General features: G+C 40.8%; 1 protein-coding gene across 1 annotated transcript; it reads left to right on the top strand.

Annotated features, from left to right (window-relative positions):
* The first annotated feature begins 434 nt into the window (after window positions 1-434).
* Window positions 435-25,130, top strand: LOC410190 (tyrosine-protein kinase Dnt). The gene is made up of 8 exons (XM_393673.6): window positions 435-1,022; window positions 17,248-17,375; window positions 20,955-21,361; window positions 21,454-21,639; window positions 21,903-22,041; window positions 22,963-23,255; window positions 24,382-24,541; window positions 24,678-25,130. Exons 1-8 carry the CDS (start codon window positions 923-925, stop codon window positions 24,924-24,926), a joined length of 1,662 nt encoding a protein of 553 aa, XP_393673.3. The 5' UTR covers window positions 435-922; the 3' UTR covers window positions 24,927-25,130.
* Window positions 25,131-25,502: the final 372 nt, after the last annotated feature.

Below are 25,502 nucleotides of genomic sequence, written 5' to 3'. Positions count from 1 at the left end.
AAATCATCCAATCGCAGATTATAAAAGCGTACATTATAACAGAAGGCAAGTGTGTCGCGAAAATGCAACAAGTAATATCCGAATTGTAAACGAAACAAAAGCGCGCGCTGTGACTGATTCATAAGTTTCGTATTGCTTCACCAATTTTCTTCTTTAAAACGTTAACATAATATTCTCTGTAGAGCGCATACCGATCTCCACAAAGAATAGCTGATATCTCCAAAAATCTGATTCGATCAGTCTTAGTCGTAAATTTGAACGATTTGATTCATTATCGCAATTTTAATTCGACGGTCGGTTGCTGTTGCATCGAAAGGCCGAGGCCATCCGATCCGTAGAACGACTAGAACAAGCGTTTCTCGTGGGTGGACCTCGGTCATGATCGGCCAGACTCGGCCAGTTTCGGCTCAACGAGCCTGCGTCGACCCCGGTCGACCCATGGCGGTCGGAGCACACAACTGGTTGTGGCTTTCACGAGGCAAGTACGCTGCGCGCTCATCCTCTTCGTGTGTGCATTCTCGCGTCATCTTCTGTTTTCCGTTTAATAATCTGTAGTCGAGCACGCGTTGTTTCGTAAACATACAGATATCGTGGAAGGAATCCGTCAACTTTTCTTAATCGTAATATTCAAAGTGGCGATTATACGATTAATTGAGTTTCACGCGAACTGTCAAAGAATTTAATTCGCCAGAAGAAGTCGTGCTGCATCAGCCGAGATCCGTGCCTATTCTCATCCGGTCGTGTACACTATAGTAAAACGAGGTGCTGTCACGTGCTCTTGCACCCGTGAAATCGGCACCGATTTACGATACTTCGTGGACCATGAGTCGTGTTAGAAGACTTTAACGTTGTTTACAGCATAACGTAACTCGTGTTTACGGCTACTCGGTACGTACAACCGGTTAAGCACGTGGTGGACAGGATGCTCCTAAAATTGGCAGTGTTGCTGTTCGTTTTCGTGCGGCCAGGTGCAAGTTATTTCAACCTTTTTCTCAGCCAAGCAGAAGTGCGGAAACTAATGGGTAAGCAAAAATGTTCGATTCGTTTACGCTTGTATTCACGCTTCAACTATGAACGCTGTACTTTTTTGAATATATTTTGTCGATCTATATACTTTGCGAATTCGGCATTCGGTTATGAAAAATTCGTTTGATAAAAATATTTGAATATCTATATATATATATATATATATATATATATATATATATATATATATATATATATCCGGAATATATCATTCATCGTTTTTATAGCGTTAATAGACATAAAAATTTTATTGTTACTGATTCGAAAGTAATATTCAAAAATGCATCATTGCTTCGATTAATCTTACAATTTAATTTGCGATCTTGCATTATTTTATATCTATTTATATAATTTAAAACATTTACGTATTTTAATCGAAACAATTCGATAAATCTATTAAAATACACTTCATAGTTGAACATTTAACTACCGATCAAAACCATTAAGACAGTGATTAGCGATGAGCGTAATAATTGAGCATTGGACAGTGAAGAATCATTGGTTAGTACTATCGACATTTCACACTGCTAATGAATAATTGTCATCACGTTTACACTACTTATATGGCAAACTTATTATCTTCATTAATGATTAAAATTCTATGCAATAACGCGCTAATAATCATCGGGCGAGTCGATATACTTAATAGAGCATTAAAATATTATGGATCAAATGGAGATAATTTATAATATGTCATAAATCCTTCTGGCATGGTTAATTTAATTTATCAGCATTGCTGCGATATAAAAGCTCAAGGATATGAAAATGTTGCGCATAAAATTAACTCGTTGGATCCGCTTCGTTACGCATCTTGCTCTTTCAACGAGTAACTTTTTCCTTTAGAAATTATTAGGGGGCAAAGGTTATCCGTTAAAATCTTATTCACTCAAAATAACAAGTTGCTCAAACAACGATATAAGGATCGTTCCACGATCACGATTACTAGATACTACCTATTAATAAATTTGTACGTACATTATATATACAAAATATGAAAAAGAATTTTTGCAATCGCTCGTATCATTTATCCTCCAATAAATATACGATCGAACGAATACACGAATGCTCACGGATTCATGGTTCAACGACCCATTAAAATCTCACGGGCGACGTGGTTGATTTCAGGCGCAAATCCTAGCGACGATACTCGATCGTTTGTTCCATTCTCACGCTCCCGATTTTCATTCTTCCCCTCCCCTCTATCACCCGTTCCAAGGCTTTTCTATTTTTCTTTTTCCCCCCTTGGTTCGTAGATTGCCGTTAGACGGCTCCTCGCTTCTCCACATAGAAGAGAATCGTCGTACCGGAAACGGGTAAAAGCCACTCGACGCCACCAGCTTTCCAATATTTCCACGATACTTGCACGCCGGCGGATAATTCGCTCTCGGCTCGTTGATCCGCGAAAAGCGTCGGGCCCGGTCGCTCGCGTCGCGGGAGGGGGCGCAAAGGGAGATACGCGTTTTCGACGACACCTGAACCCGCGCGTGCGAGAATTGCCGATTCCGCGCGACGAGAGAGGCTCGCTCGCGCGTGGAATTGCGCGTTTTCAGCCACCGCGCGTTTTACGCCTCGTTCGACGACGCGCGTGCGTTTCGTCCGTGAAAACTCTCCCCTCTCCCTCCCTCTCCTCCTCGGTTAACTGGAACTGGAGTGTGCGCTCGCGCGTGCACACGTCAAAAGCTTCGCGTGAAATCGAATTGCGTTACAACAGCGGCGCGGCGTTCGAACGAACGAGAGGGATCGGAATCGCGCGATTCGTTGTTTAGAGGCGGCGTTATTAATTGCGCCTATAAATTCGAAACGTATTAGCGGCGCGCTCGTTGAAATGAAAGGGGGGATTGAATCGGTACGTAGAGCGGTGAGCCGAGTCGACTACCACCGTTTATAGCCCTTTATTTGTTTTAGTCGTGTTTAATTCTGGATCGGTTAAAACAAAGAGCTTGTGCCAGAGCTTGCTCCGTACATATATATATATATATATATATATAATGTATATACATCTCGTATATAGAGATTGTTGAAAAAACTCTCCTTTATTTTCTCGACAGTACCACTGTTTCATCGCTGTTCCGCGATAACCGGTGGTAGATCGGGATCGGCGAAAGGAAAAAAAGGAAAACGAGAAAGGGGAGGGGGAGGGGGAGGAAAAAGGAGAAGTATCGTAGCCAAAACGAGATTCCTACGAAGGATAAGGCTGCCACGTTATACCTAACTTGCACACGAGACGCAATAAAATATTATAACGAGGTCCTTGTTACGGAACGGGGTGGTGGCGATCCAACAACACACGCACACACGCATATACACACACACAGGGCCCTGCCTACTAGTTTGTTTAGACACCGAATAATCGACAGTCGCTTCTTTTCGTCTTGTTTCCGTGCGAGTAGTCCGGTTCTATCGTCTCTCGTCTCCTCTTTTTTCCTTCCCGCCCGCTCCCCCCCTTTTCTCATTTTAACCCGACGGCGGAGCGGGCCCGGCCAGATAGAGAGGCGCCCCCTTCCCCCCTCCGATACCGATTTCGGCGGGGCCCCCTCGGCTCGCTCTCCATATGGGCTACGTGGAGAGTTTTTCGAGTCGTGCGTTCACGCTTCCTGGAACAAGATTTCCAATTTCGGTATTTACTATAAGGTTTCCCGTATTCTTCGATACTTGCTGTATCGTATACGAGCTGGTTGTGGACGAGCGACAAGAAATCGATTCCAACGGAACGAGGGGGGCTCTCTGTTGCCTCCTCCTCCTCGTAACGGGGAAAGGTGCGCCGATGAAGATATTGACCGGTGATTAATTATCCGGTTATCTCGTACCCCTGTTTCAAAATAGTCCTCGTTGGAGACCAAACCAAAAAGAAATATAAATGCGTGCGATGTTTCTCGTGGATATGAAATATTTTATAGGTGAAAAAAAAATCGTAGATGCGAGTTTCTTTTTTTTTCCCCTCCAAGTTATTTACCTTAGAGAAGGGGGAGGGAGAGGGAGTGTTTATCGCGGTTGATTCTTTATTTCTTTTTTTTCGTTTTGTTGAAAGGCAGGACTAAGGTAGCGCACGACTCGAAAAAAGTCTTGGAGTTATCTTCAGGTGTTACGGTCCTACGGTGCTCGCTACCACTTTCGTATCGTGTAGCATCCGCCTCGGATAAGATAACTGAATTCCACCGGTGCCGCGTTACATTCCTAATACCCCCTGTTTCTCACTCTTCGACGGAACGAGTAAATTACGGCTTTTACACATACATATATAGTTATATATATATATATATATATATAATAAGAAACATTGAGAGATACGTATAATTAATCAGAATTTCCTTACCAATGGAGTTGGTGTGGAAATGATAATTTATGCCGTTTGTTTGCCCCTCGATACAAGGGGCAAGTAAGTCTGTTTATATAATTTATGCTCCTCCAATTCTTTCAAACGCTGAATACGATAAATAAGAGGGGATTAATTATTTTATTATCACCCTCGCGAACGATATATCGAATAACAAACCAATATCATTCGTGAGAAAGGAAAAAAGGGAAATCTTAACGCTTTTTTTTTTTAATGAAATCCGTTTTTTTTATGGGTATATTAAAATGCAATTTTTTGTAAATTATTTATTAAAAATTAATTAATAAATAATTAAATAAATATTATGTTATAATATTATAATTAAGTAAATTATTTATTTAAAATCTATGGATTTTTATCTTCGATATATTTTTTTACATTTAAACTCTATCTTGGATGTATACTTTCTGTATATATATATATACTTAGATTAGATTTAATGTAGATGTAGTTGGACTTTGAATCGAAGCTGGTATTTCGTTCGTCGTGATGGTCACTGTCCAACTCTTCAGCTAATCGAAAGAGAAAATTCTTTCGAATTTTGGTCATTCCAATCCCTTTGTACAATGATCCAGGCATTGATGGCTGCCAAATTTTAAAATAATTATAAAACACGTGAAGGGGCCATCTATTCTGGTTTCATAGTATTTTCTTCGTTATCAGCATCTTTTATTTCACTTTCGCTTTCTGGAATATCCAGTTTCTGAAATTTCTAGTTTACATTGTCAAATTCTTCCTCGTTTGTATCAGAATCCAGATTGATCTTCATTTATGTAATTTTATGTAATTTTTTTCGTTCTTTTTATTCTTCTTTTTATTATTCTTTTTCATCGATTCCACGTCTTTCGAAGATTTGCCTATAATAATATAAATGTAAAAAAATATTTTTTTGGATAGGTTTTGAAATATATTGAAAAATTTAAATCTTCACTCAGAAAAATAAATTATTGCTAAGCTTCCAAATAGCACTTATACTTTTCTTTCTTTTACAAAAATTGTACTTTATCTCTCGCATAAATCACTTCTTTTCTTTGCAAAATTCACCGTTGAAGGATTATTTAAACTTGTTTGATTATGTATTTATTGCTAAACGAATCGTCATTTGCTTGTTTTCTCTTATTTTTGTGAAAATAGATACACAATATCTAAAAATAATGAAATATAAATGTTCTAGAGAAAATAGAAATATCATTAAAAACCAATGTATATAATGTTTAAAGAATATTTTGCATATTTAGAATTTTTAAATAAAAATAGATGCACAACGTCTAGAATAATAATAAAATATAAATGTTCCCGAGAAAACAAATATAGAAATATCATTAAAACCAATATTTAATGTTCAAAGAATAATATTTTGCATATTCAGAATTTTTAAGCGTGAAAACCCGTTAAGAGAAAATAAAAATACATGTTATATCATTAAAAACGAATATATAATGTATAAAGAATAATATTTTGCATATTCACAATTTTTAAGTAAAAATAGATACACAAGGAATAATAAAATATAAACGTTCCAAAGAAAACGAATATTAAAAAATAATATGTCGTTACGTAAAATATATAGTGTTAATGGAAGGCAACGATTAACAGCGGATCTCTGCCTCCCCTCCGCCTAACCAGCTTTCCACTCGGTCCCCCGAAATTTGCATTCGGGCGAGGACCGAGGACGATCCGTCAGAAGGCCGTGTCAAAACACGGGATAGTTGCTCGCCCGGGGCGCACTACTACGGCAGCGCGCTCGTGTGAGTGAGTACGGGGCCCGACCTTAGCTAGTTAGGGCCTGACAGGCCCATCTCGATGCTAGCCCGGGGGGAGTGGGGCGGCCCTCAAAGCGCCCGCCTCGGCTCCGTGAAAACGTTTATGCATGCACGCACGCAGTGGCGTAGGTAGCTATTCTCTTCCTCTCCGCTCGACGAAACCTTTCTCTCTCTCTCTCTATCTATCTATCTCTCTTTCTCTCTCTATCTCTATCTCTCACTCATCTGTTTGGAGTTCATCGAATTTAAATATATCGGTTTCCTCTCGATCGAGTTCGAATTGTCGATTGGAAAAGAATTGGGAGGCGCGAGAGAGGCGGATGCCGCACCGTTGCCCGCGTCAATCCTCCACTCCTCGTTAAGATCCTCGCCTTAAAGTCCTTCTCGCTTGTGTGCGCGCCTCGTTTCGTTTCGTTTCGTTTCGTTTCGTTTCGATCTACGTACGCGGCCAGGGACGCGGGATGCGTTTACGCGCGAGAGGATTTTTCATCTCGGGGGAGGGAGAAAATTGAATATTCCGTTCGACGAATGCGAAATCCGTTCAACTCTTTTCGCTTTTCGGGAGAAAGATGGTTTATTGGAATCCACACATTGCTTTCAAGATATACGTTGAAGTAAAGAAAAATTCGAATGTTTATAATTTGCGTTATAGAATTTAAAATTTCTTGTATTATTCAATGTTGCTAGAAATACCACTGTTTCATAGTCGCTAGCTATTTCTTTTTCTTTCGATGCGCGTGCTTCAAATGTTTTGTAAACAGAGCGCGCAATTACGTGTGTTTTTATTTGTTGTTTTCATCGTCCGGTCAACGGTTCGTAAACACGCTCACATTTTGGAATAACGTTAGAGGATACACTGGCGGGATATAATTGCACGTTTCCAGAGAAAGACTACACTGTACTAATAACTCGAATATATATATATATATATATATATATATATATATATATATATATATACACAACTCGCTATCTTATGCAGAGCGATATATATATATATAATACATCGGTGGCTCTTTTATGAAGAGTAAAGGATTACAATTTTTCGTTACAAAAAACGCACATGTCAAGCACATGTCTCGTCGCGTCTTGGAAGAAAATTTTGTCGAGATTACAGGGGACGAGAGATGAAATTTCGGTGATTCCACGAATTCGACCAATTATTCGCGCGTCCCTTTTGTGAAAACGGGAGAAAGAAAAGGAGAAAAGGGAATCGCTCCCTTTGTGAGGGAATCGATGCACGGAAAGGGAGAGGAGAGGAGAGGAGAGTTGAGAAGTCACGAAACGGTAAATTATCCGCATAAAATTCCCAAAATAGGGGGAATATCTTTCAGCGTTCCCCCCCTCGATTTTTTTTTCACGGTAGTTCGTTCTAGGTAGCGGCGTGAAAGGTTAAGGACGGGTACCACTTAGGGGGCCCCGTTTTGTCAGGGGACCGTTTTCTCAAGAGTCACCTTGCACGTCCAGCGAGAGAAAAGAACGCTCTCTCTCTCTCTCTCTCTCTCTCTCTCTCTCTCTCTCTCTCTCTCTCTCTCTCTCTCTCTCTCTCTCTGTGTGTGTGTGTGTGTGTGTGTGTGTGTGTGTGTGTGTGTGTGTGTGTGTGTGTGTGTGTGTGTGTGTGTGTGTGTGTGTGTGTTTCTCTCTTTCTCCTTTCACTCCTCTCTCTCTCTCTCTCTCTCTCTGTCTGTCTCTGTCTGTCGACTCTGTTTTGCCCCGTTGGTCGAAGGTGTTGCGTCGAATGAAGGGGCGAGCGATGTTCCTCGCGCGCGGAGAGGCGGAGGGGAGGCGTATCGCGAGAGATAAGCGCGCACTCGTCCACGAGAGATCCTCGTTAAGATGCTGGCGGTCGGTCGCGTGGAAGAAAGATTCGAGGCGGACGAAAAAAAATGAAAGATTGTTCTCTCGAAAAATTGATGAACGGCCTCGTTAATGATAAATCGGGGAGAAAAGATGGAAATAACGGAAATGACGAAAATTTATATCTTCTTCTCTCTTTTCATCGATCCAATTTATTGTATTATATGGAGGTTTTTCCTCTCGAGACGCGCGTTTTTTTCATCGTGACAAATAGATAATAGGAATAGACAGGAAGAAAGAAAATTCGTCAATGCGTCCTCGTTTGGTAAGTCGTCGGTAAAATTATTTCGAAATAATAATCTTTGCGGTTTGTATCATGTTTGGGGGAATAATTAATGGAGTAGGATATATAATGCAATTTATCGTGTAGATTTTTCTTCCAAAGCAGAAAGAAAAATTTGCCATATTGTTATACGAATAAAATTATTTCGAAATAATAATCTCAAATTGTAGTTTATATTATATTGTTTATGTGAATAATTAAGAATAGAATAAATAATTTATCGTGTAAATTTTTCTTCCAAAGAAAGAAAAATTTGCCATGTTGTTACGAATAAAATTATTTCGAAACAATAATCTCGAATAAACTATAATTAATATTATATTTACGTGAATAATTAATAGAATAGAATAAAATAATGCAATTTATCGTGCAGATTTTTCCTCCGAATATATCGTGATACCCATTTTTATCATAGAGAGAGAAAAGAAAAATTTACTATGTTGAGAAACGAAATTAATAATTTATCGTTCAAGGTGATAATAATTATAGCAAATAAACTGTAGTCAATATTATCTAAATAATTAATAAAATAGATAATAATAAGAAGATAGATAGAATAAGTGAATTTGAAACTCGTTCACCATATATTTCTCGACGAATAAAATTTATCGTTCAAATAACGACAATCTTAATAAATAAAGTTTTACTTTATTCCAGATATACTTTAGAACAAGCGGTATATAAATTGGAATTAAATTTAGAAAAATACGCGAACACGTATACACATCGATAATAATAACAGCCGCGAGTATTATTTACTTTCGCGATTATCGATTGAATCTTTATTAAAACGATACAAGATTCCGTTTAGAAGAATCACCGACTCGAGTCGCTCGTGGCTGGACTCGTGATTTCGACGCGCCATCGATTAAGCGTATATGGACGAGCAGCACAACTTGTACGTGAGCGTACTCGAGTATACACCTTTCGCTGGTCGACCGTCCCGTCTCGTTTGTCGACGTCCCGTCATTCGAGCGTGTCTCACGGAATTATCGAGGAGGCATCGATGCCTCCGTCTCTTTAAAAATTCGAACGGCAAGAGAGAGAGAGATGGTATCTCGAGAAGTCCCTCAGCGGGGGATGCTCTGCCTTTTTCCCTTCTTCTTCTTTTTTCTTTTTTCACGTTCCTTCCACGTCCTTCCATATCTCTCCCGGTCGGAAATAAGCCCTTCATCCGCCTCCTCGGCCAGCCAGCGTGGTGATAAATCTGCCAGTGGGGCTCCTCGAGCATCGATCTTCTTTTCCCTTCGAAACGTCCCATCGCCGCGTGAAAGAGATAGGGTTCCTGGCTTCGTAGGTCAGTTTCTCCTCCCTTGGAATTTCCTGTCGGGGATACCCGTGTGTACTCTGTATACCCGGTCGAAGGGAGGAGGTGAACGGTTCTGTTGTTGATTCTCCCGCGATTTAACGTTTATGACGAAACCTCGTTTCGACGGATTTACTGTCTTCGTTTCCCTTGTTTTAACATGTGCGAAAGTTTTCCACGAGTTTTCAACGTTGTACACATAATCCCCTCGTCTCCGTTCCATCGGTTATTTTTGGCTCGGTGAATCGCATACTTGGCGATTTATCTCCTCCCTTCCTCCCTCCTTTTTTTTCGATAGAAAAATGAAAAAAGAATCTCTCTCTCTCTCTCTCTCCGCTTTCAGAGAGAAAATCTTTCCTTTGTATAATACGACAAAAGAAATCGAGCTCAAGGATCAAAAAAAGAGAAAGAAGAAGAGAAAGAAAACTGGAAAGCACAGCGTGGATCGATTCGAAGGAAAATTTGAAAGCCAGAGCCTCCTTTCCTTATCCTTAAAAGCGATGGGATCGATTTTCGACTACGAAAGCTTCATCTTCGACTCGACTCGACTCGATGCTCTCGCAATCGAATCGCCTTCCCCTCGCGCCATATGTCCGTCCCGCGGTCGCGACAACGTCTCAATCAGGCCGCCCATCTGTCGGTCGTCGTCGGCCCGGGGGTGGGGGGGGCTTTCCACGCTGCGATATAAACCCGAGCCGAGCCGAGCCGCAATCCGCGTTTCGAGGGTGCACGCCAGGAACAATATTATTTTAGCTCCGCGGAGAATCATCGGTATATCGGGGCAGGTTTGCTTTTGCCACGCGCTACCACGGTGCCACACCCTCTCGATAAATAAACGGGGGAGGAAGGGGGGAGGGAGAAAGGGAGAGAGAGAGGAGGGGTTGCCTCAACAACCGGATGGAGGAGATGGAGCCCCGTCCACTGTCCCCCGCTGTTGCCCCGTCGCGGGACAATGAACCGGATTTAACCGCGGAAAGATACATATTTCGCGATACGGGGATGAAAAAATAAATCGTCGCGCGTGTTCTCGTGAGAATATTTTAACAATATTTTTTGTGTATATGTTGTTGATCTTTTTGAGTTATTTCTTTTTTTTTTTTTTGTTTTAAATTAAGAAGGAGGAAATTTTTTCTGAGAATTTCTTTCTTCTGTACAATCGATCTTTTTTTCAATTAAAAGAATTTTTTCCGTATCTCTTTCGAGCTCTATCGATATTTTTTTTTTCTTTTAAATTAAAAGGGAGGAAATTCTTTTTTGAGAATTTTTTCTATACAGTCAATCTTTTCTTTAGTTTTTTTTTTTTTTTTTTTAATTAAAAGAATTTCTTTCGTATCTCTTTCGAGTTTTATCGATGTTTCTTTCTTTTTTTTTTTTTTTTTTTAAATTAAAAGAAAGAAAATTCTTTCTGAAAATTTCTACTGTTATAATCGATTTTTCGAACTCTTTTTTTTTCTTTTTAATTAAAAAGAAGGAAATTCTTTCTGAGAATTTTTTTTTTCTGTACAGTCGATCTTTTTTTTAATTAAAAAAATTTCTTCCGTATCAATTTCGAGCTCTATCAATGTTTCTTTTTTTTTTTTTTTTAAATTAAAAGAAAGAAAATTCTTTCTGCTGCTTATATTCGATCTTTCGAGTTTTTAAATGAAAAAAAGGAAATTCATTCTGAGAATTTCTTCTTAATTTTTTTATGAACTCTATCGATGTTTTTTCTTTTAAATTAAAAGGGAGAAAATTCTTTTTTGAGAATTTTTTCTGTACAGTCGATCTTTTCTTCAGTTTTTTTTCTTTTTTTTAATTAAAAGAATTTCTTCCGTATTTTTTTCGAACTCTATCGATGTTTCTTTTTTTTTTTTAAATTAAAGAAAGAAAATTCTGAAAATTTCTGCTGCTTATAATTTTTCGAACTTTTTTTTTCTTTTTAATTAAAAAAAAAGGAAATTTTTTCTGAGAATTTTTTTCTTCTAATCGATCTTTTTTTTAATTAAAAGAATTTCTTCCGTATCAATTTCGAGCTCTATCGATGTTTCTTTTTTTTTTTTTTAAAATAAAAGAAAGAAAATTCTTTCTGAAAATTTCTGCTGTATAATCGATCTTTCGAACTGTTTCTTTTTTCTTGTTTTAAATTAAAAAAAAGAAATTTCTTTCTGAGAATTTCTGCTGCGTAGTCGATCTTTCGAGGTCTTTTCTTTTTTTTTCTTTTAAATTAAAAGAGAGGAAATTTTTTCTGAGAATTTCTTTTGTACAACTTTTCAGTTTTTTTTTTCTTTTAATTAAAAGTGAATTTTTTCTGTATTTCTTTCGAGTTCTATCGATGTTTTTTTTTTTTAAATTAAAAAAAAGAAAATTCTCCCTGAAAATTTCTACTATATAATTGATCTTTCGAGCTTTATATCTCGATGTCTTTTTTTTTAAATTAAAAGGAACAATTATTTCTTCTCTATAATCCATCTTTCGAGCTCTTTTCTATTTTTAAATTAAAATTCTTTCCTATATATATATATATATATATATATAATAAAAAACTCGTTCAAAAATCACGCATCAATTCCATCGATCTCCCTTACCTAACATAAATATCGACGAACAACCGTGGTAGCGTAAGGGGATACCCTTTGACGTGGATAGATTCCGTTAATCCTTCCTTTCCTCTTAAAGACCTGCAAAGACGCGTCTAAATTTCGAAAAGTCTGGAAAAAGTACGCTCGCTCATCCTTCTCTCTCCCCCTCCCCCCTCCCTCCTCCCCCTCCCTCGCCGCTCGGTTACGAGCCTCGTCCGCGCGAGTGAATTATAACTGGTGTCGCGTGAAGTTACGCCTTCCTGGATCTGACCTATGGCCCGCGAAGAGAAGGGAAGGGAAGGAGGGAATCGGAAGGATCGAAGGAAGAGAAGGGATAAGGAAGGGGGAGAGGGCGTACAAACGACGTTCGTACTCCCGGCACTTGGGTTACCAGGACTTATGGGTTATTCAGAGGAGAGGAGAAGAAGTAACGTGGCCACACGTTACCCGTTCGATATATGCTAAACAGCCAGCCTCCTGTATTACATAGAGGGTGGGTCTGTCTAAGCGTTCTGTGTCGCGTTCGCCTCTTGCGCGAGGATATTTATCATCGAGCGACACGAGCGAAACGAATTCATCCTCCTCGTCTTTTATCGAACAGAAATATTCGTATACATTTCTTTCTCAGTATCGTACGATCGTATACAATCGCGAATCTAACTTCCAATCTATGAAAATTGTGTGAACAATTTATAATATATAACAATAATATATCGGTAACATATAACGTAGATCGAATCGAAAAGTTTTGAACAAGGATCGAATGAAAACAAAGTTTGCATTGGGACGCGGTCAACGGGAGATTCCAATTATTCTCGAAAGATGGAGCGTGCGGCGTGCAGGCGTGCGCGCGACACGCGGGTATCGCGATGAGGAGCAATAGTGTGTACAGCGTACGTAAACTGTACGTGCACGGGTTATATACTTGCACGCCCACGTCGTTTGGCCGCGCTGGCGAAAGTGAAAAATATCCCTAGTGGAACGGCAGCACGCGCTTCACACGTACGCCCGCTTGGAGATGTGGGGGGCTGGCTCGTGTACGTGTACGGATACGTTATTAGATCTGGCGAGGCTGCCAGTGTCGAGAGGTATCGGCGAGTACCAGCTGCCCGATCTGGTCGTTAACCCCGCCTCGCGGATCATTTTTGGATCGGTCTCACGTGTACGTATGCTTTCCCCGTGCCGATCTCTCGTATCAATCGTATCCGCTTTCCGCGCGATTACGATTACGCGGCCACGAACAACTCAATACGGGGGCTCGTTTTCCATTCGTTGGGAATATTTCGAGATTCGACGAATCGAATCGTTATATTTAAAAGTATATCTGTTAATTGCTTATTTAAGAGATTTAATTGTAGAATCTGCGTATATTACGAGTGACTGTAATAACGCTTTGGATTTTATTATTATCGATACGCTATTACAATTGGATCTGTGTACGATTATTATGAATATAATATTTATACGTGAGATTGGAATTTAGATCTACGAATAATTATAAGTACACGTAGAATACGTGAAGAATACTCAAAATATATACTTTTCGTAGAATTTACAGTACGAATAATCAATAAATTCGTGTTGCTTTCAATATTATTTTATTTACAATTAGAGTTAGTTTAGTTTGCACGTAGATGATCCTTTACGATCGTAAATACTCCTACGCATAAATATTTCAAAGGGAAAAAAATTTACCTTGCAGCGGAAAATTTATTTCGTCCACGGTTGGACAAAGGAATAATCTCCAAGGATCGAAGAAAAATCGTAGGGGGGCGCATTGTGGGCAGCACGGCTCGGTCGTCACCACGCGCGTAAATCTAATATTTCCTGTTCCCTCCCTTTTTACCTGCACTTCACCGTTCCCCTCCTCACCGCTTACCACCCGCCGTCATCTCGTTTTAAAAGGAGCCTCGCCACGGGAAGATCTCGTTATACACGTACCCGTGGGTTTTGCGCTTGAAAGGTGTTAGGTTTCTGGACCCGAAGCGTTCTGGGGTCCCCGCAGCTAGTCCCCGCAATTCACCGACGTCCCTCCTTCTCTCTCTCTCGATGCTCCCTCTTTGTACAATACGACTGACTGGTGAAGCTTCGCTCGTCAACTCGCCTCTATACCCGTATTTTGACAGCGGGGGACACGGTGCCCTGCGAAATTTTGCCGGCTGTTTCGCGCCTCGCGAAACGAACACCCCTCTGTCTCGCTCGCTTTTGTCCTCCTCTCTCTCTCGCACTCTAGTTCCTTCCTTTCGCTTTTGTCTCTCGATCGAGTCTTTTTCGACTCGTTTTAGAATTCGATCCTCTTTCTTTATCGACTGGATATGTTTTTTTTTTATTTATAATTATATTCATTTCGGATCTTAAAATTTCATCAGTTTTGTAAAGTAATGTATAATATGTTATTCGTAATGTTATCGACTGTTGGGATAATTTGTAAAGCTATTTCCTCCATTCGTCCCCCCTCTGTGCTCCCCAGAGAAGAATAAACGTATCAAAGGGCGGGAGAGATATGTAAGAAAGAAAAAAGTAACGTCAGAAGTCCCCTTTGGACCGCAATGCTTTGTTTCGCCTTCTCGCTCTTTCTCTTTCTAAGAGAGAGAGATGCGTGTACATCGATCGATATCGAAGTTTGCTCGCGCAGCAAAGCGTTTCGTTTGGAGAGTAGCGAACTCTGTCGGTTTCCTTAGTTTTCGTATCTTTGACCCGGGATCCGGGTGTTTTCCGGAGGTGTCAGCAGAGGCTGGTGTATAAGGTGGATGTTGTAAGTTGGAGAGTTCTCCTCCGCCAGGCGCGCCGGTGTAGTTGGAGATGGTGTGCATGCACCACGAGAGGGAAAGGTTGTTCCAAGTGGCGTGGAACCCTTTCGTGACAATTGTGTCTGGCACTCGTTGTCGAGGGTCGACGCCTTCGTTCAAAGGGAGGAGGGCGTCTCTCTATCTCTCTCTCTCTCTTCTTCCCTCGCTCACCGTTGTCTCCTTCTTGCTCGCTTCTCCTCCTCCTCTCTGGAACGCACAGACATCAAAGGATGTCTTTGCTACGCGCGCCATTCTTCTCTCTCTTTCTCCCGCGCGCAAACTCCCCGCATAAATGCGTAAAAAGAAGAGGCTAGATAAGGGCCTCGAGACTGACTAAGCCGGTAACGAGGTCACCGTCTCTCTCCCTCAGTTAAACTAGACTTTCGTCGTTATCGATCGAGAAAATTAGAGATGAGAAATCTTCTTACCCACGCTTCTCGGTTAATTTCGAGAATAGGATATATAGTTTTTGATGGATGGGTGAGAAAATAAAGATTTCGTGTCTTTTATTTTTGTTCATTTCTCAATTTTAACTCCTTCGAGAATAGGATATGTATTTTTCGATAGGCGAGAAAATAAAGATTTCTTTTTTTATCGATCGAGAAAATTAGGGATAAGAATTTTCTTATTCTCGCTTCTTAGTTGACTCTTTTGAAAATAAAATATATATTCTTCGATTTTTGGATAGGAGAGAAGATAAAGATTTCGTTTTATTTTTTAACTCCATCGAAAATAGGATATATTTCTCGCAACAAAGACCTCGTCTCTCCCTTTTTTATCGATCGAGAAAAATTAGAAATAAAAGTATTCTTACACCGCTTCGAAAATAAAGTATATACTTTTCGATGAATCGCAATAGGAAAGAATACAAAGATCTGTTCCCGACGCTGCAACAGGGCCCCTGAACAAAAGAGGGGTCTCAACCCCTCGGTGACTCTCTATATATAAGTCTCGAAAGATCATCGATAGTTGGAGTGGGGAGGAAAGATCCATCCATATAAAAGTGTCCAAGAAGGAGCAGAGGGAGGAGGATAGGATCTCGATATTTAACGGCGATAAACCGCGGCGTGGTCTCCAGAGTCCAAAGGTGGAATAATTATTTTCCAAGAGGATCCTTTTTCTCCTTTCTTTTTTTTCCGGACACCAACCGAGAAGAAGGGCTCAGCCTTCGCCCCGAAGAATATATATATATATATATACACGCTCTCTGGCCGATGGCCGGGTCGTGGGCATATACGATATCTGATGCAGAAAACCGGTAAAGGCCGATGGAGGAGGGAGGACAGGGTGAAGGAAGAGAAGCTCTTTCTCTCTCTCTCTTTCCCTTTCCTTCTCTCCCTCCCACCACGGAGCACATTGTCTTCTCGGCGACTTAAAAATCCAACTCGTGCCTCGTTAACCGTCCTCCTATCTGATACAACCACGAGCATAGAGCCACGAAGGGAAGGTACACGTCGCGTGTTTTCGTTCCCTCTCCTTCTCCTTCCCCCTCTCTTTCCCTCTTCCACCTTCTTCGTAACCTTGTGGCTTCTGAACGCGGATTCACCCGGTAGCGTAACGCGAAAAAGGTCCCCCACCACAACAACCGAGGAGAGGCTCGCCGAATTATTCGCCGACATTTCGCTTGGTATTTAAGAAGCGTGGCCGAGTGTATAAAACGATATCTCTCTCTTTCTTGTTTATTTTCACGTTGCAACTAGGTAAAATTAAAATGTGCGGAATGCGAACGTGAAAAATATACGGGGAGAGGAGATTCGATCGTCTCGAATAAGAGGACGCGTATACGAAAGTAATCGAGCGCTCGAACGCGAATACAAATCGTGTGAACCGAAGCGAAACGAGGAGGAGGAGTGGGGGAAGGCCGCGCGCTTCTTCTCTCCTTCGCGAGTGAGAAGGAATGATATAATGGGAGTAGGAGAACAACGCATTGTCCGGTAAAGAAGGTGGTGGTTTCGCTCTGTCGATTTAGCAGGTCTCGTTACACTTTACTTACTCGCACATCTTTACCTTTGCCACGCTCCACAGGCTTAAAGCCGCGTCGCCCACTATCCCACCGCGTTAAAAAAGTGAACCGCTTGAGGAACTTGCACGTTATATTCCGAACATTTTTTTGAAAACAATGTCCTCGACAGTTGAAAGTTGTTGAAAGGTTTCATCTATGAAATAATAAATGATAAATTAAAATTAATAGCTTCTGAATAGTTTTTTCAAATATAAAAAAAATAATGATTTCGATGGTTATTTATCCTTTTATATATATTATAGACACACAGCTGCCGCTCGTTGGATGGCATTTTTAATCGATAAAACGTCTCTGGTTTCGTTTCGCAGGTCTGCAGGCGGAATTGTTTTACGTAAGAGAAGGCGTTATAAACGAGTACGCGATTAAATTCGTCGTCCCGGTGCCAGCCCAGGTTCACAAGCTGCATTTCACTTGGGAGAATCTCGCCGGCAGGCCGGTAAGTTTCAAACAAAGCTTTCTGCGGAGGAAGGAGAGGAGGAGGAGGAGGAGGAGGCCTTTGATGTAATTTCTTTGAAAATGATTCGCTTCTTAAACGACGTAAATTCTCGGGGAGGGGGGAGGGGAAAAGCTCGGAGGTAAAAAGCCCGCCTTCGCTTTAAAAAGCGGCTAAGGAAACGCGTTGCTGCTTCAAGTAATGAAAAGAAGTGGCTACCGCTCGAACAAATCTGTATATATATATATATATATATATTTCGCGCGCTTTGTTCCTCCATTCGCGTTTTCTTTGACGACTCGATCGCGACACAGGGGGATTCGCTTCGTTAACTCAAGAAGAGAGTGTACGATGAGATCCTCTGACTTGAACGGTTACTCGCCGCCCGTTCGAACCTCTCGCTCCTTCGCTTATTCCATTCCAAGTCCCTTGCGAGACGCACTTATCCGGATTATCGAGGCATGTCGGGCTCGTCTCGTTTCTCGGATTCGTTTCCACCCGTTTCCCTCCCGGTATTCTTCGTGGAAATGAATTCGTTAAGTGTTTTCCACGAGACGCGAAATTGTTGAATATCTTCCCTTCCAACCTGCACCTTTTCTCGAGAGACAAAGGAACAGAGTTTTGTACCGTGCTCGGTAAGGATTAATAAAATCGAGGAAATTAATAATCGGAGCTTTATTCAACGAAAAATTTAACCAATGTTTCTTCCAAAATATACGAACTATATAACACACATTGCACGCAAATTTAGTGATTAAAAATTAGAAATTTGAAACGAGTTAACCAATAATCTCGCTCTCGCTCTCTCTCTCTCTCTCGCTCTCGCTCTCTCTCACTCGCTCGCTCGCTCAGAGATAAGAATCGACGGACGGATCCTTCGAAAACATCTAACTGAGGAGAGAGGGAAGAGAAATGGATAATTAGCGTGTCGATTGGTGGGGAGGGAAGAATGCTATTCACGCTGTCTCCCTCGAGACGGACGGTTGGTTTGACAAAGTGGTGGCGAAAAGTGGACAGAATGCGACGCGGTGTCGGATTGACTCGTCGACGATGTGCGCGGAGGAGGAGGAGGGGGGAGGAGGAGGAGGGGGGAGGAGGAGGAGGAGGAGGAAGAGGAAAAAAAGGAAGGAAGGAAGGAAGGAAGGAAGGGATCCGAGTAGTAGGACAAAGTGGTCCGGCCACTTCTTCGAGTTGTCCCGGGTTGGAAGAAGGAGGGGGAGGGGGAAGAAACGCGAGGAGACTGATGGCCGGCGTCGAGACATCCGTCACCTCCGTCGACAAAACAGAGTGTCCCGAATGCTACTTAGCCGCGCCGAGGACTATCCGCACCAATCAAACCGAGACCCACTTTCGAGCTCCCTCCCTCCCTCCCCTTCTCCTCGACAAATTCATTCCCTCGAACGAAAATTTATGGGATTTCTACTGCTACGTCTACCACGCGACTTTCCTATATCCTTTTTTTTTTTTTTTTTTTTTTTCTCTTCGATCGTATCGACTGAAGATACGATAATCTTTATCTCGTCGACTCGATGTTTCTAATCCTCGAGACGAGAGAGAAGGAGATGGAGGAAGGGAAAGCTGCTCGTTTTATCCCCAAATAAAATATTTGTCCCAAGAAGTATCTCGTTTGAGAGGAGAAAATCCTTCGTTGTTTGCCGACAGTTTCTCCTCCTCTTCCTCTTCAAAGTTGTTGTTGTTGTCGGAAAATGGAGAGGAAGAGAGAGAGAGAGGAGGCAAAAAAGAAAGAAAGGAAAAAAGTGATAAAAAATTCCCGACAGTTTAAAGCCGAATGGTTTAGCCGGTTTACAGAGGCATTCACTGTCAGCACGTAGTTGGTCATAAAAGACCGCGAGCCGAAGTAGCGTATAACGTATACCGCCTGTATACAAGCGGGAAGAGGATCGTGAAGCGTGTAGCGTGGTAGCGACAAGTTGGAGAGCCGGTGTTGACGAGCGAGGTTGGCCTCTCTCTCTTTCTCTGTCTGTCTTTCTCTCTCTCTCTCCTCGGCTAGTTGGGAACCGATCATCGCGTTGCAAGCTGGTAATCAGCCAACTCTTCCTTCGACTTCGAAGCCCGACCTCTCCTCCTTCTTCCGTCTCTAACTCCTCGCCTCGTTTCTCCTTCTCTCCTCCTCCCCCCCTCCCCGCTCCCCGGTCCTCCGGATTCACTTTGCCAAGCGCAAATTGTCTTCCGAGAATGCGCCACGTTTCAAGATATTGTAGGAAGGGTTCAACGTTCCGGCCGCTCGATTGCTCGAGAGCGACTCGACCTCCTCGCTTACGTCGCCCATTTTCCGCCATTTTCCTCGAGCGTCGTTTCCTCGGTCGATAAAAAAGAGAAGAAAGGCAAGGTTATGTATGTATATATACGTGTATTCGCTCTAACGTTAATTCTTTTCTTTCTTGTATTATATTCGGGCGTCGGTTAAGGAATTTTTCTAACTTCTTTTTCTTTTTTTTTTTCGGCGGATTCCTCTCCGGGAAATTGGAGATTTCGAGGAGGAAACAGGTGCGCGCGTGAACGCGTGACACCGAGGGGCGGGAGGTTGGATACGTGGTGTTCGTTTTAACTCGGTCGCGGCGGGCCACGTGAAATCGCAATTTGCTCGCAAATTCGGGACGATTCTTTTTCTTCCCCTTGCTACGGTGGACCACTTTTCTTGCCTCGTCGACAGAGTTTTGGGTGTTAATTCGATATGTTAAAAATTTAGAACGTTTATATTTTTGTGCCACTTTCGGTTTGTCATTACGGTTATTCGCAATTTTTTACCTTACCGACGGAGGAGTTTGGGTATATTAATTCAATATGTTAAAAATTTCGAATATTTTATTGTTTTCGTACAATCTCAATTATTCAATTATTCTACAATTAATTCAATTAAAAATTTCGAGCAAAGGTAGATCGAGTAATTATTAAAATGTTTGAATAATTGTTTATATTTTCGTACAATCTTGTTTTTGTTCGACAATTAGAATTATTTTCTCGCAAATTCGGAACGATTGTTTTCTTATCTCGTCGATGGAATTTGGATATTGATACAATAAATTGAAAAAGTGACTGACTGATTAAAAATTATAAATTTACTTTGAATAAATTATTGAATAAACGTTTATATTTTCGTACAACTTTGTCTAGGAATTTGTTAGCAAATTCAAAATGATTCTTTTTTTTTACTTCTTCGATGAAGTTTGAATATCAATCAAGTAAGTTAAAAAAAGTGATTGATTAAAAATTTCGAACAAAGTTATTTTGAGTAATTATTGAATAAACGTTTACACTTTCGAACAACTTTATTTGCAATTATTCCAACACGATTCTTCTTCTCTTCTTTCTTCCCTCTAACTTTTCTCACCTAGGAATTTGAATATTAATTACGTGATTATATGACGATTTTTTTCTCGTTTCGTCGAGTTGAATTAAAAATCTCTCGAACAAAGTTACCACTTTGCTTTCAACAATTATTGAAATGCTCGAACATAACCTCATACATTTACAACGTCGAGCGAAATGCACACGAATCCCGACACTCGATACATTTTCTCCCTCGATCATAAATGAATACTAATCGAAGAAAGTTTCCAGTTGCCGTACACGATGTCGGTTGACATCAGCAATCCGTCAGCGCTGACGAGCTCCCTCAACATATCGCAGGCCGGTGAAATCCCGGTCGGTGGGCTGCAGACGTGGGCCCTGGCCCTCCATTGCGGTCCCTACGACGCCGAGGTAGACCTCAGTCTTCGTATAAACGTCTCCCTGTCGAGGAGGAACACGACCAGCCTCGATTTCAGGCGGAAGAAAATATGTCTGAAGGATAAGAGCAACGCGGGGCCGGAGGAGGTTCTCGTAGCCGCTTCCGGCTCCTCTACCGGCGGCCAGGTGTTCTACGCGGCGATAGGCTGCGCCTGCGCGTTCATCGCCGCCATTTTCGTCCTCGTCATAGCCTACTACGTTCGCGACAAGAAGACGAGAAGACATCGCGATCCACTCCAGTACGTGTATACAATGTTATAAATTTAATTCTTCTGTTTTCGCATTCACATTCGATTCGATCTCTCTTCTTCTTCTTCTTCCTCTCCCGAAGAGAGTCGAGGGGTTTGAGCTCCGCGTGCAGCGTGGAGAGGGGGACAGGAGTCGGGCCCGCGCAAACCTTTTTATCACCAGAAACACCCCCACCTGCCTCAGCGACGTCCACCTCGACGTACAGAAGATTGGACGACCGACCGAGCCGAGAATTGCACGAGAGGATTCAAGAGATCACCGTACAAAGGTGGGTGAAATTTTCTCTCTCTCGAATATCCGAATTCGATAATTATTCATGTTGGATGGAAAATTCTTTTGAAATTCCAGTTTGAAATAATATTTATTATCATGGATATTGAATCGAGGGACGAGAGATGTTGGTTTTTCAGGTCGAGTAGATATATTGGAATATCTCGATACCGCTCTTTTTCCTTCGATAATTCGGAGAAGGAGGGAGGAAAATAATTATCGCTTCGTTGGCGAAACCTTTCAATCGCGGTTCCCTTACAGATGCAGGGTACGCCTTCTCAGCATCGAGATGGAGGGAACATTCGGTCGCGTGTACAGAGGCAGTTATCACGAGGAGGGCGCGTCCTCGCCCAGGGATGTCCTGGTGAAAACTGCCGCCGAGCATGCATCGCAGTCCCAAGTGAGTCCCCTTCAACAATGTTACAACAATGTTATAATTATATTATAGCGTGCGAGCAAATACCTTCCCCCTCCAAATTCAACTTTTTATTCCGAATTTTAATCTTTGCCACCATTTTTCTCACGCGTCATTAAAAACAAATGTATATAAATGTTTAAAGAATAATATTTTGCATGAAATCGAAAATTCGTCAAGAGAAAACAAATAAAAATACATATTACATCATTAAAAATATATATATATTGTTTAAAGAATGATATTTTGCATATTCAGAATTTTTGAAATCGAAAAAAAAAATTGACGAATTTTCGTAAATATAGATACACAATTATATCATTAAAAACATAACAATATATATAATATTTAAAAAATAATATTTGCATATTCAGAATTTTTAAGCATGAAATTGAAAATCCGTCAAGAGAAAATAAATAAAAATACATATTACATAATTAAAAATATATATAATGTTTAAAGAATGATATTTTGCATATTTAGAATTTTTGAAATCGAAAAAAAAAATTGACGAATTTTCATAAATATAGATGCACAATTATATCATTAAAAACATAACAATATATATAATTTTTAAAGAATAATATTTGCATATTCAGAATTTTCAAATATAAAATTGAGAATCGTAAATCTAGTGTTAAAAATGAAATACCGATGCTACATTGCCAAGAAAAGATGTACAATATACTCGAGTTGGCTGAAACGGTTAAAAACGATCTTTCAGAGGGCGCCGTTAAAGTAATTCGAATTCGAGTAGTTGAGAAGTTACGATGATAGAAAGAAAGGGGGGGAAGGAATTTGTTTGCAGGCACACTTACGTAAACTCCTGCCCTCGTGCGGAGAACGCTTGCAACGTTTTGTATCTTAATATGGCGGCTGGAGAAATTGAAATTTTGTTCGAGCAAGGTTGCCCTCCTGCTACGAGAGGGTTTAGCCCTGTACGGTTTGAGCCATCCGGCCCTGCTCCCAGTTTTGGGCGTCTCGATCGAGGATAGAAGCGCTCCTTTTCTCTTGTACCCGCACACCGGTTACAAGAACATGAAGAGGTTCTTGGTGAGGTGCAAGCTGAGCAGCGAAGGGCCACCGAGAGCACTCACCACGCAAGAAGTCGTGGAAATGGCACTTCAAGCTGCCAAAGGGGTCCAGTATCTTCACAGAAAGAGGCTGGTGCACAGAGACCTGGCCGCGAGGAATTGCGTGTAAGTGAAGGGAGAAGGATGAATCGCGGTGCTTAAATCGTCGTGTCAACTTCGACTCTTCGTTCTTTCGAAAAGCCGGCCAATTAAAAAAATATTATAAAGATATAAGTTTCTTCAATCTTCGTCGAGTGTATTATAAATACACTGTCACGAAATAGTAATGGCAAAGTGGCCGGATAATATTTGCGACCGAATGCGTCGCTATTTATTCGCGTCGAATATTTTTCAGCAAAGCACCACGGTCAGTTAAGTTTCGTTACAAAATTAATTGGCCGTGTGGCATTAATTAGCAATAAATAGCGTGGCCGGCTCGGTTGAGACTGTTTAATTACCGTCCGCTACTGTTTCGTCGTCGCGGGGATGACTTTAACATCTCCTCTCCCCCCCCCTCCCTCCTTTTTATAGCAGTTTTTGCGTTCACCGCTCGACGACGAATTTAAACCGAGCGCTCGTTTATTTTACGCGCCCCTCGAATCTTTATTATTAACATCTCGGCGATTTAACGCCCCACAGTGGTTCGAACGATGTATTCAAATTTATAAGAAATAATTATTTCGTTGCAACGTGTCGAAACTCTTTTAAAATTAAAATTTTTAACTTCTCCCTTTTAAACGGATTAAACGAAATAAGCAGAGAATTGATTGGTTTATTGATATACGTTTCGATAGTTGGAAAATATTTCGTAAATTTATTATCGGATAATTTATAGGATAGATTTCTTTAAAACATCATTTCCAATTCTCCAAGATCCAGTTTATCGTACGTTTGTCAAACTCTCGATGCTTTCTAATCTTAATTGCCTGCTATAACTTTTTTTGCTACGTCTCCCGCTCGAACATTTTGCCACGCTTCTTCAAGAGTTCACATTATACATTTCTATATTTATATATCGATTATCACGTATTCTCTTTTTTATTATACAATTAATTATTCAATATTTAATTTCTTATATACATTTTCAATGAAATAATAAATCGATGATAAACAGCAAATATCCCGTCTCCATACAAGCTTAAAAAAATTGATAAAAAAGAAATAATTTTGTCGTTCGAACCAATGTGCGTGCTCTCTCTCTCTCTTTCCTAAACTAACTTCCCATTTTTTTTTCTCTCTCTCTCGTTTTCAGCGTTGACGACGATCTGAGAGTTCAAATCACGGACAACGCCCTGGCCAGGGACCTGTTCCCTCAAGATTACCATTGCCTCGGGGACAACGAGAATCGTCCCATCAAGTGGCTGGCCATCGAAAGTTTGCTCAACAAAACGTTCAGCACCGCCTCCGACGTGGTGAGCGAGCGGATATCTTTTCTAATAATTCTAACGATACGAATAATCGGAAGATCTTTTCGATCGAAAATACATATAAATATATATATATACTAAAATATATATACTACATTAATTCAAAATATATGTTTCACAGTGGGCGTTCGGTGTATTGTTATGGGAGTTGACCACGTTGGCACAGCAACCGTACGTGGAGGTGGACGCGTTCGAGATGGCTTCCTACCTCAGAGACGGGTACAGATTGGCGCAACCGATAAATTGCCCCGACGAGCTGTTCGCCGTTATGGCTTATTGTTGGGCGATGTCGGCCGACGAGAGGCCCACGTTTAGCCAGTTGATCGTCTGCCTTCAAGATTTCCACACTCAATTGACCAGATACGTTTAAAATACGTTCTACCAACCGAAAATTTCGAGAATTTCGACGAGAGAAATACGTGTATATATATATATATAAAATACTATATATAAAATAGTACTTAAATAGAAGAGTTTTCACGAGGAACGAAATATATAGACATTTTCGCGACTAAATTGTATCGTTACCGTTTATTCAGATCTTTTTGTAAAAGAACAGGAAGAAAAAAAAAAAGTAGGATGCAGGCGTATGTAATTTCTGTAATAATAACCGGTTAATAACCGGTTATACAAGCTGCAAGAAAATTTGGAGCGTAGAAGAGCGTATATAATTTATCCCTTAAGTTAAGACTGAATTAATTAATTGATTATTCATCGCAATCATTGTATGTACGAATTTCCAAAAACGACTGGTAAACAATCGACGCGTAAAAAAAAAAACTGCCAATTTCTCGTACTCAGGAAATACTCGCGCACTTAATTAAGTAAAAAAGAAAAAGAGGAGGAGAGAAAAGAACGTCGAACAATTTTTTAAACGTGATGTGATACGCTTCGCTTGCCACGTAAAGAGTGTTTCGAGTGTGCCAATACCCCTCCTCCTTCCCCT

Source organism: Apis mellifera, linkage group LG10 (assembly GCF_003254395.2).
Source record: "Apis mellifera strain DH4 linkage group LG10, Amel_HAv3.1, whole genome shotgun sequence".
Lineage (NCBI taxonomy): Eukaryota > Metazoa > Arthropoda > Insecta > Hymenoptera > Apidae > Apis > Apis mellifera.
Note: the sequence above shows the minus strand (reverse complement) of the source record. Positions and strands in the feature narration are given on the sequence as shown.

What these genes read in the sequence shown, in the direction of transcription:
- LOC410190 (XM_393673.6), top strand. Translation starts at nt 923, where the DNA reads ATGCTCCTAAAATTGGCAGTGTTGCTGTTCGTTTTCGTGCGGCCAGGT. An exon ending in AGAAGTGCGGAAACTAATGG is followed by an intron (nt 1,023 to 17,247) that starts GTAAGCAAAAAT and finishes TTCGTTTCGCAG; the next exon opens with GTCTGCAGGCGGAATTGTTT. An exon ending in CTGGCCGCGAGGAATTGCGT is followed by an intron (nt 23,256 to 24,381) that starts GTAAGTGAAGGG and finishes TCTCGTTTTCAG; the next exon opens with CGTTGACGACGATCTGAGAG.